This window comes from Prinia subflava, chromosome 17 (genome assembly GCF_021018805.1).
Source record: "Prinia subflava isolate CZ2003 ecotype Zambia chromosome 17, Cam_Psub_1.2, whole genome shotgun sequence".
Lineage (NCBI taxonomy): Eukaryota > Metazoa > Chordata > Aves > Passeriformes > Cisticolidae > Prinia > Prinia subflava.
Genome location: NC_086263.1, coordinates 2,968,710 through 2,979,805, shown reverse-complemented (window position 1 = coordinate 2,979,805; position 11,096 = coordinate 2,968,710). Strand labels below are relative to the sequence as shown.

Sequence of the window (11,096 nt, the reverse complement as noted above, 5' to 3'; positions counted from 1 at the left end):
GTAGGACCTACCTCAAGACCCTCAGAGCCAAGGAGGACCCTGGTCCATCTGTGGGGAATGATGGATCACAACAGGAAGTTTGAGGACATGCCAGCCAGGGTGGACAGGGCTGTGACACCCATGGGACATGCCTGGGGCTGCTGCTGTCCATGGAGCAGCCTGGTAAGGTGTTGCCCCCTGCCCCAGTCTGGTGTGAGGCTGGTGCAGTGGGGCAGGACAGGCAGCTGGGCCCCCCAGGGGCCTCCTTAGGGCAGGGCTCCCTCCGAGGCATCCGGGGCCCCCCAAGGCAGTGCTGCAGCCGCTCCCAGGGCCCGGCCATCCCCTCGCCCCTCAGTGTGATAAGATAAGGCTGGGTGGAGGTGCCAGCGGCTATAAGAGGCGTCCCCTTGGCTGCGGCTGCCACCAACTCCTGCCCACTCTTCCAGCCGCCACCATGCTGACCGCCGAGGACAAGAAGCTGATCCAGCAGATCTGGGGGAAGCTGGGTGGCGCCGAGGAGGAGATCGGCGCCGAGGCCCTGTGGAGGTAAGGCCTGGGGACTGCATGGGAGAGGGGGCGAGGGGGTGGGAGCCCCATGGAGGGGCCGGTGGGGTGGGTCTGGCTGGGTTCAGCACCACTGACTGTCCCACTCCTCCAGGATGTTCCACTCCTACCCCCCAACCAAGACCTACTTCCCCCACTTCGACCTGTCACCAGGCTCTGACCAGATCCGTGGCCATGGCAAGAAAGTGGTGGCTGCCCTGGGCACTGCCATCAAGAACATAGACAACCTCAGCCAGGCTCTGTCTGAGCTCAGCAACCTGCACGCCTACAACCTGCGTGTGGACCCCGTCAACTTCAAGGCAGGCGGGGGACGGGGGTGGGAACGGGGACAGAGTTTGGGGACAGGGACCAGAATGGGGGGACAGGGAACAGGGGATGGGGAATGGAGACTGAGGGACTGGGAATGGGGGACAGAGATGAGGATGGGAGCCAGCAGATCGAGGTCAGGGGATGGGGGAGGGGGATCAGAGTGGGGAGCAGAGGATGGGGTGCAGGGGTGTGGGACAGGGGGTGTGGGACAGGGACTGGGATGGGGACATGGGGGCTGTAGTGGCAGTGCTAAGCCCCGTTTTTCCTTGCAGTTCCTGGCGCAGTGCTTGCAGGTGGTGCTGGCTACCCGCCTGGGGAAGGAGTACACCCCCGAGGTGCACTCTGCCGTCGACAAGTTCATGTCGGCCGTGGCCAGCGTGCTGGCCGAGAAGTACAGATGAGCTGTCAGCCGTGCCTGTGTACCATCAATAAAAAAGACTCTTTTGCTGCAGCAACGCGTCTGTTTGTGCTGGGGCCGGGGGCTGGGGTGGGCTGGAGTGTGGCAGTGTCCCTGCTGGAGGGAGGGGGTTCCAGTGTGACAGATGTGCCACAGGAAGGGCAGCACCAGCCCAGTGCCCCCAGGGCCCTGCTTGCTTCCAACCCTCCCCAGCACAGGATGAAGCTGACAGCAGGACCCAGGGAATGAAGCTGTGCCTGCATTCCATCCAGGGAGCAGGCCAAAGGCTGCGCCAAGACAAATGTGATCCTTGCACTCCCTTGAGGGATTCCTGGGGGGTTATGGGGCTGTAGGATAAATCCTGCCTGTCTCCATCTATCAAGATGGCTTTTTAGGACTTTATCAGGAGTGCTGAGGGAGCTAAGTGCTTGCATGAACTCCAGAGGCAATCTGAGAATTCATGGAGTGAAAAGAATCCACCACAGATCATTTAACACCAAGACTGTTCTGGGACTCGAGCTCCTGAGGCACAAATCCCAGTCAGCTGCCAGGGAAGAACCTCCACACCTGCCCCAGGTGTCTGCTCTTCCCCTGGGACCTGGGCAGAGTAGGAATGGGATGGGCAAATCTGCAGTCCAGTATAGGGACACTGGTTTCAGGACTTTGGAGCCTGAATTTATAAAGAAATCAGTGATCACAGGTGGTGGGCTATGAGATACCAAACTAGCCCTGGGTTTGCTCTGTGCTGTGACACGAGAGGGAGGAGATGCGATCCTGCAGGTGCCTGAGTGTCCAGGTGCAGGCAGGGGGCAGGTGGGGCATGCAGGGACCCTGCCTGGTCACAAACAGGCCTGGCAGTCCCTGACCACGGCAGCCCCCGCTCCTGCAGATGAACCTACAGCGCCCATGCTCCACCCTCAAACACATCCCATCCACATCCCAGTGTGTTCATGTGCATTTACACCCATTTGTTTTTGAGCCACCAGTTTGAAGGGCTCTGCTGCCTTGGCAGCTCCCCCCATGCACACACATGCAGCAGACACTGCCCTGCTGCTGCTTCCCAGAACATCAGCCCCCCCTGGCCCTCCCTCCCCACTCTCAAGTGGTGCCAGACCCAGCTAATCTCCCCCAAACACAAACGATAAGAACCTCAGCCACGGAGGAAACACGGGTGTGAACTGTCACTGCTGGTCTGCGCCACCTGCCGAAACCACTGAGAGCTCTGCAAGCCCCCTCACCCTCCCTGTCTTCCTCACCACCCTCATCTTCCTTGCCCTTGTTACATTCCTCATCTTCATCTCATCGTTTGGAGCACGCAGGGCTCACCACAGACCGCTGTGGCCCCTCGTGTTTTCCCAAAGCGCTTGCAGCAGTGCCCAGCGCTGATCCTGTGGCTCTGCCCGGTGCCCTCCATGCCCAGAATTCAGGGTCCCCCAGCGCCCCACAGTACCGGGGCCAGCGCAGGAGAGGGGCTGGGGCTGGAGATGGGGGGCTCTGTGAGCAAACAGACATGGCCGTGGTTCAAGGAACGGGGCTGAGGAGGGCACATGCCGTGGGGTGGAGTATACTGCTGTGGGGTACACAGCTGTGGGGTGAGGTACATTCTGTGGGGTGGGGTACACTGCTGTGGGGAGGGGTACACTGCTGTGGGTGGGGTACATTCTGTGGGGTAGGGTACACTGCTGTGGGGTGGGGTACACTGCTGTGGGGTGGGGTACACTGCTGTGGGGTGGGGTACATTCTGTGGGGTGGGGTACACTGCTGTGGGGTGGGGTACATTCTGTGGGGTGGGGTACACTGCTGTGGGGTGGGGTACACTGCTGGGGGGGTACATTCTGGGGGATGAGGTACATTCTGTGGGGTAGGGTACACTGCTGTGGGGTGGGGTACACTGCTGTGGGGTGGGGTACACTGCTGTGGGGTGGGGTACACTGCTGGGGGGGTACATTCTGGGGGATGGGGTACATTCTGTGGGGTGGGGTACACTGCTGGGGGCTGTCCTGAGGAGCAGGAGCAGGGAGGGCAGTGGGGCAGTTGTGCACAGGGACCGCGTTGGAGGGCAGAGGGCTCTGTAGGGACAGAGCGTGCAAGGACGCGTAGGTGTCAGCTGGCAGTGGGTGTAGGGGCAGTGTGTCCTGGGGAACTCCAGGGATATGTGCAGGTTCTTAGGTGGTCAGTCTGTCCATGCAGGTGCACACGGGGCTGTGGGGCACAGACGCTGCTGTCCAACACCTGGCCAGAACCCACCCAGGCTGTGCCAGAGCACCCACCCAGTGTCCCACCCCATGCCAGGGGACACACATGGGCTCCTGTGCCAGTACAGACCCTAACGACAACCCATGCCAGCGCAGGCACTACACCTAAACCTCATCCTAACCACAAGCCTAACCTTCAGCCTAACCCTGCTGTCATGTCAGCATGAGTCCGTGGGGCAGAGCCCACCGACCCGCTCTGGAACAAGCCCTGACCGTAACGCCGAGCGCACCCCGCGGTGCCGGTGCCGGTGCCCGGGCGGAGCGGGGCGGGGGCGGACGGGCGGCGGCCCCGCCTGGCCGGGCTCCAGCACCCCCGGGCCGGGACCGGGGCGGGCGGAGCCCCAGCACTGCATATAAGGGCGGCGGCGGCCGGCGGGGACACCCGTGCTGGGGCTGCCGACTGGGAGGTGACATCATGGTGCTGTCCGCCGCCGACAAGTCCAACGTCAAGGCCGCTTTCGGCAAAATCGGCGGCCAGGCCGAGGAATATGGCGCTGAGGCCCTGGAGAGGTACCGCGGCTGTCCCCGGCGTGACCCTCCCTGCTCTCCAGCCTCGACCCCCTCGCACCTGCCCCCTCTTCTCCCCACCCGCAGCCCTCTGTCCTTTGCCACCCCGTGCCTGTCTCACCTGTCTCTGGACTCCTCTGTTCTCCAGGATGTTCGCCGCCTACCCCCAGACCAAGACCTACTTCCCCCACTTCGACCTAGCAAAGGGCTCAGCTCAGGTCAAGGGTCACGGCAAGAAGGTGGCGGCCGCACTGGTGGAAGCTGCCAACCACATCGATGACATTGCTGGTGCCCTCTCCAAGCTCAGCGACCTCCACGCCCAAAAACTCCGCGTGGACCCTGTCAACTTCAAAGTGAGTGTCTGGGAAGGAGTGACCAGCCCAGCCTCCCTCCTGCACCCCTTGGCTCCCCCCTTCCCTCATTCCCTTGCTCACCACATCGTTTTGCCTTTCAGCTGCTGGGCCAGTGCTTCCTGGTGGTGGTGGCCTGCCACAACCCCGCTCTCCTGACCCCAGAGGTCCACGCTTCCCTGGACAAGTTCCTGTGCGCCGTGGGCACTGTGCTGACTGCCAAGTACCGCTAAGACGTGTACCGTGGCCAGAGCTGGAGCCAACACACCACCAGCCCCCCGACAAGCAGCAGTCAAATGTTCTGAAATAAAATCTCTTGCCTTTGTGCTGCAGCCCTGGTGTCGTGCTCTGTGTGCTGCCTGTGGGAAGGGAGCGGGAGGGATGTGCTCTGGGGGTCTGAACTGCAGGTCTCCCCACCAGGTGGGTACACAGGGGAAATGGGGTCTGGTTTTGCTGTCGCTGAGAGGTGGCAGTGTCTGGGGGATGGTGTCCAGCAGGCAGACACTGCTTTGCTGCCACGGGGCTCTGGGACCAGAGCATTCCTAGGCACCAGCGGGAGAGGAGAGACTCATGGAAGACCTAGGGCTCCCTGCAGCCCCAGGCTGTCCCACCATAATTCTGTGCTGGGATCTCCTCTTGCACCATGAGCCCCATGCACCCTTGTTCTGGACAATGTTGGAGGGCATCTCCTCCTGGAAATATTTGCAGGAGACACAGGAGTACAGGGGCTCCTGGCACCTGTGACCTTCTGCTTGGTGGCAGAGTGAGAACAGCCTGAGGATCTCCCTGTGCCAGGACATCTTTCTTTGCACACCCAGCACACAGGGCTGTGCAGTGGTGTAAGGCTTCTTCTGTCTCCACTTAATGGCCCATTGCTGGGGTGTCACTGTGCTGGGGTCCTGCAAGGGGACCGGATGGGGCTCAGCTCCAGGTCCAGCAGTGTGGGGCAGTGTCAGGGCACAAAAAGGAGCCCAGGAGTTGTGCTGGTGTCTGCACTCCCCAGCCCTTATCGCAGCCCGCAGCAGGGTGGCCGTGGTGGGACGCTGATAAAGGAAAGTGTGGGCTCTCCTCCAGCTGTGGGTGTGGTGGGAGACTGGGCAACAGATAGTCCCAGGAGGCTGCAACCTGCCAGGTGCTGAGTAAGGGCTGGGAGGTCCTTAGTGCAGGGGGGGGGAGGTTCAGGGAAAACCCAGGGTGGCTCACAAAGCCAGGCAAGGTTGCCACAGGTTCCTTTGATCCTTGGCACTGGCAAGGATGGACTCTTCCCTAGTCCCATGGCCTCCAGGCACTGTCAGAGAATGCACGGAGACAGGAGAAACTCCAATAATGCCAAAGAGAAAAGGAGACCCTTCAGGGTCTATTCTGCAAAGCACCACAGGCGTCGTGACCCCACGTGCCCACTGTTCCTAGGCACACTGAGGAAGGGAGGAGAAAGCCAGCCAGGGCATCACTGGCCAGTCTGATCTGCCTTTGTATAGAGCAGGTGTTGGAGCAGGTTCCACTTCTCCAGCCAGGAACATCACCCAGGCAGAGCTGTAGGCACAGCTTCCTGGGGATCTTGTGGAGAATCTGGATACGGTGGGAACTCAGGGCACACAGGTGTGCAAGGAGGTGTGAGCTGGTGTGGAAAGCATTGGGAAGAGCCAGCATCAAATCCAGGATGGACTTGGACTCCTGCAAACCCAGCCACTAAGGGCCCTCATGGTCCCAAGCACAGTGGGCACATGAGACAAGGTGGAAGAGCAATTGGGGACAACGTGTATGTGAGGGGTGAAAGCTGTTCCCAACTCGCTTTAGCTTCTGACTGCTCCCAAGCCGTGCTGTGACCTCGGGCAGGACACGTCGGGTGGCAGTGGCAGTGTCCTGCCCCTGCAGCACTTTGCCAGCGCTCTGCCTGGCCGCAGCACCGCCGAGCCTGTGCTGTCCCAGCCGTGTGTCCCTGCTGCCACAAGATGGGGACCTCAGGCCGTGGTGCTTTATCGGGGCCGGGCGGAGGGTGCGAGGGCTGGGACAGGCGGGGCTGCTGCTCCAGGGCTGCCAGCCAGCCGCGGATCCCGAGAGCTTTGGGGACGCCGGTGCCAGGAGGGGGGTGCAGACCCTCCCCGAGCCCCCCGTGCCCCCCGGCTCACGGCACAGGGCTCCCTTCGCTGGGCAGCCCTTGGTGGCCGTGGCTGTGTGTGACCCGGGACAGAACCTGCCCCACAGACACGCTGGGCTCAGCCTGGCACTCCCTGAGCTGGCATCCCTGCCCGGCTGCCTTGGGAGCCACCAGCCCCACAGCAGCCCTGCTCTGGAGCACAGCAGGTCAAACACTGGCCCCGCTGCTGGCCCGGGCTGGTTCTGCAGCTGGCACTGCTGCAGCTCCAGTGCTGAGGAGAGAGTTGGAGGCATCTTCTGCATTGCCACAGCAGCCTGCAACAGCCCCAGTGACTCTGAGGAGGTGGATTTGGACAGAAACCCCCCTGATCCAGGCCATGGCAGCACTCAGGAAGTCAAATCACACCAGGCAGCTTCAGCAGAAGAAAGGAGATGAATATCTCCAGGTCATGCCTGTTCTGATGTCTCCACTCTGTGCAGGACTTTCTCAGCTCTCATTTATTCTTGATGGACAAAACACCTGGGGTTCAAAGATACCCCAGAACACCACAGTGTCCTGTTCTGTGGTGTCACCAAGGCAAGTGGCATCTCAGAGCTCATTTTTATTGAAGGAGGAATTAAATTAGGAAATAAGCTTGATGGTAATTACTTACCCGATCACAGGACTTTCACCAGTGTCTTGAGGAGCTGCAAACAGCGTTGTCCAGATAGGCTGGATTCTAACTTATTATGTTGGCTAGATAGTCATGTCCCTAGAGAGTGAGTCCTGGAAAGGGACACAGAAACACATACTTCTGGAGGAGATCCTAGGGGAGTTTAACAGGAATTCTTTATGAATTTTCTCTCTTCCCAGCAGCAAGGGGGACCTAGCAAACAAGCAGTGGGAAGATAGAGAATTAATTCCTCACTGGAAGCTGATCTTAGGAGAGTTGACAGATCCTCTTGCTGGAATGAGGAGGGAAAGCATTGTGTATTTTACAAACTGTTCTTGTTTATACATCCCATATTGGAATTCAATATGGCCATAGTGTAACCCACGAGTGGTGTAGCCAATAGGTCCTCTGCTTCTTTGCTGTGTGTTTGGACAGCCATCCTTTCCTAAATGTCAGATTTCCCCTGCTGAAATGATCTCCCTGTTTTGTCTGTGTCCTTTTGAATTTTAAGCCAATGCTTGCAGCACCTCCAGCTCAGGAACATCTGAGACCTTAATAAGGACATTCTCCAGTAAAACACAAGTTATTGATGACAGAACAGTAAATAATAATGGTAAACAAAGAACTGGAATCTGTCACGGAAGGAAAACAGATTCATCTGAAAGGATTCATTCTTGGCAATGGCCATGATTATTACTCATCTCTTTCTTTGATTAAAAGCCCCACTGTTTATTTTTTTTACTTGAAGCTGACTGGTTTGTAGTTCCTTGGTTTCCTCCTTTTACCCTGCTAATGATAAGAGACACAATGGTTTCCTTTCTGTGACCGCATCCCCCTCCCTCTTTTCCCAGAGACTTTGGATGTTTGGAGGTGGCTTCCCTCAGTTTTTGAGGTGAAGGGGATTTTTTTTCAGGCAAGCAGTCTGAAAATAAGGAATGATTAAAATACACTTTAATTCAAACTTTTTGGAATCCTCCCACCTCCTCCACTGGCTGTTCTGCCAATGGAAAAAGGAAAAGTGGTAGAAGACAGAAAATGAGCATTGATTAGATTTTCAGTACAAAGATGGAAATTGAATAGAAATGCAAAATCCTTCTTCCTGCTGGTTGCTCTGTCTTCCTACCACACAGCAACCACCTGGGAGATCTGATTTTGCTTGGCTGAGATGATAGGCAGTGCTCTGCTGGTGACATCAGTGCTTCCTCTCTCCCTGTGTTGTTTTTCTGTATTTTTCAACAGCAGGAGATGCCATCTGGGGAGGGCACAGCTTGGTTGTGTTCCTCCAGCTCCCACACAAGCAGTAATAGCAATTCCAGAGGCTGCATTCCTGCCTGTTGCCTTCAGCATCTGTCTGTTAACCTGCTGCTGCTCATGACTTTGCTCTACCTTTTATAAACCTGCTGATCCTATTTGTTTCCACAACCCCCTGTGGCGGTGAGTTCCAGAAGTTCATTCTCCCACCTGCTCCAAATAAAGTCCTTTTTATGCATTTGAAATCAATCTACCAGACCGATTGATGGACTTTAACCCTTGTCAGGCACCAGGTCCACGTTCCCTTTATGATTTTGTAGGGATGGCATGTTTTGCTCCCCCTTCTCCAGAGAAAAATCCCCAGAACCTCCTCGTATTGCAGCTACCCCATCCCCTTGACCTCAGCTACCCTGGTCAGGGCTCTAAGTCCACAATGTTCTTACATCCTAAGATGCCCAGTTGTGATAGGACAAGGGGTGATGGTTTCCAATGAAGAGGTTTGATTCAGATTAGACATAATCTAGAGAATTAGATATAATCTAAAAATCTTCACCATGGAGGTGGTAAAACATTTGCATGGGTTACTCAGAGAGGCTGGGATGCCCCATCCCTGGAAACTTTCAAGACCAGGTTGGATGGGGCTCTGAGCAACCTGACCTAGTGGAAGCCACCCCTGCCCATGGCAGAGGAGATGAACTAGACAACCTTTAAAAATCCCTTTCAACCCAAATTATTCCATGATTACAGGATTCAATGATCAGAGGCCAGACCTGCACAGATGTGGGTGCACCAAGCTGTTACACAACAGGCAGGAGATGCTCTCTTTGTTATTTTGCAAGCCCAAGCCCTTCCTGATGACATCACCATTTTTTGTTTTGTTTTTTCCTGCACATCAAGGCTACAATTTTGGCAAACCATCAGTGAGGACTCCAGCATCTTCTTCCTGAGCTGTAATCGCCAGTTTAAGTTCAGCCTCCTCTGTTTTAGATCATATTTCCTTATCCAGGCCACCCTTTTTATCTACATTGAAAGGATTGACCTTCTGTTTTTCCATTTGTGAGTAACACTGAGAGCTGCACATAGCAAAGTTCCACAGAGTACATCAAATATCCTTTCAGCAGTCTCCTGCAGTGATGGAGCATCATCTGACTTTTCTGTCAAAAGCTAAAACTGTGCAACTCTAACAGCAGAATTTTGGTCCCTAATCCTGAGGTACAGTTCTTCATCATACTCTTCCTTCCCCTGTCACAGTGACTTCAAGTCAAGCTGCAAGGTGGACACAATTCAATGAAGATCTAGCTGAAGATAGTTAAAACAGAGAGTTTTCCAGTCAGTGCCACTTTTTTACTCCTTGCCCTAGGATCAAACAGAGATAGGGGAGCAGACTGTGCCAGCTCTGTGCTCTCCAGAGACTTCTGCACATGGCCAGGAGGATCCCAGCTATGGATTTATGGAAAGCAATGCAGCAAAATGTACATTGCAGCTGCTCATCCAGAAAGCTTTTAGACATCCCTCAATAGTTGAGCAGCTCAGTGCTTTATTAATAGTAGAAATGTATTTATCAAAATTCATGGGTCAGCACTGTTAAAGCTCCATAAATCCAATTTGCACAGGCCACCATTATTTATTTTTCCAGGTTATTGCCTCAAAGAGCGATACTTCCAGTATATAATCCAGACTTCTCCACAGGCCTGTTTGGAGCACTGTAGGAAACACAGCCTGCAGAACAGGGTATTCCTCTTTTGTCTGATTTCCTGATGAAGGGCTGCGCTCAGGGCTCAGGGACCAAAGAGCAAGAGGCAGAAGTGGTCAGCCCTGGCCATCACAGGGACACCGACACGGGGACACTGACACAGGGACACCGACACAGGGACACCGACACCACATTCAGACTGTCACTGACTCAGACAGAACTCTGGCCCCAGCAGGGCCATGGTCCCCCAGCCTTCAGCACAGACAGAAACCCCACGTGGTTTTCTGAATCCTGGGGGTTCTTGATGTCACACAGGGTGAGGCAGATGCCACTGCAAGTGCATCTTCTGCCTGGCTGAGGGTCTGTGATCCACCTGCAGGACTGTCTGTGCAAGTGGAGGAAGCTTCAGCTTCTCTAGCTCCAGCTCTGCAGCCAGGAGACCCTCCCTGGGCCAAACTCAGCCCTTCTGAGGCTGCAGGGCTGCTCAGCCAAAGGGAAAAGGAGCAGCCCAGACAGTCACTAAGCCAATGACAACATTTTCATGTCCCCATGTGTTTGGAGCAGCTGTCAGTCTGGAGGTGCCATGTCCTACAGCATCCATCCACAACTACAGTGAACACTGGAATGCTTTTCTTGGGAACAAACAACTCCAAGGGACCCAAGATGTGAAAAAATAGGTATTGTAGCACATTCTGGATCTGACTCTGCATTGTCTTAGATAAGCTTAATTTGTGCTCTGGTCTTTGATGCTGAATGTCTTTTTTTCTTCTTCTTCTTTTTTTTTTTTTTTTTTTTTTTTTTTTTTTTTTTTTTCTTTCTTTTTTTCCCCTCTTTTTAGAGGAAAATAACTAGAAACAGCATTTCAAATAAGTAATTTATAAGGGCTGATTGGAGATGAGCTGATATCTTTAAAAGTGGAGTTGAAGGCTAAATTAATGTAGAATGGAGGCAGAAGGCTTTATTTGTTTTCCTCTGAGAAGGAGAGCTCTGAAAATCCAAGGACAGTATCACACAAGGGCAAACAGAAATGAACAAGCAGTG

The 11,096-nt window shown here is 55.2% G+C and overlaps 2 protein-coding genes across 2 annotated transcripts; both read left to right on the top strand.

Annotated features, from left to right (window-relative positions):
- Nucleotides 1–366: 366 nt before the first annotated feature.
- Nucleotides 367–1,303, top strand: LOC134559552 (hemoglobin subunit alpha-D). The gene is made up of 3 exons (XM_063414420.1): nt 367–525; nt 638–842; nt 1,125–1,303. Exons 1-3 carry the CDS (start codon nt 434–436, stop codon nt 1,251–1,253), a joined length of 426 nt encoding a protein of 141 aa, XP_063270490.1. The 5' UTR covers nt 367–433; the 3' UTR covers nt 1,254–1,303.
- Nucleotides 1,304–3,854: 2,551 nt separating this feature from the next.
- Nucleotides 3,855–4,693, top strand: LOC134559530 (hemoglobin subunit alpha-A). Its single transcript, XM_063414366.1, has 3 exons — nt 3,855–4,014; nt 4,160–4,364; nt 4,466–4,693. The coding sequence occupies exons 1-3, from the start codon at nt 3,920–3,922 to the stop codon at nt 4,592–4,594; spliced, it is 429 nt and encodes a 142-aa protein (XP_063270436.1). The 5' UTR covers nt 3,855–3,919; the 3' UTR covers nt 4,595–4,693.
- The last annotated feature ends 6,403 nt before the right edge of the window (nt 4,694–11,096 follow it).

Coding starts and splice junctions, on each gene's coding strand:
- LOC134559552 (XM_063414420.1), top strand. CDS start 434: ATGCTGACCGCCGAGGACAAGAAGCTGATCCAGCAGATCTGGGGGAAG. Junction 526..637: donor GGCGCCGAGGCCCTGTGGAG/GTAAGGCCTGGG, acceptor CCACTCCTCCAG/GATGTTCCACTCCTACCCCC. Junction 843..1,124: donor TGGACCCCGTCAACTTCAAG/GCAGGCGGGGGA, acceptor TTTTCCTTGCAG/TTCCTGGCGCAGTGCTTGCA.
- LOC134559530 (XM_063414366.1), top strand. CDS start 3,920: ATGGTGCTGTCCGCCGCCGACAAGTCCAACGTCAAGGCCGCTTTCGGC. Junction 4,015..4,159: donor GGCGCTGAGGCCCTGGAGAG/GTACCGCGGCTG, acceptor TCTGTTCTCCAG/GATGTTCGCCGCCTACCCCC. Junction 4,365..4,465: donor TGGACCCTGTCAACTTCAAA/GTGAGTGTCTGG, acceptor TTTGCCTTTCAG/CTGCTGGGCCAGTGCTTCCT.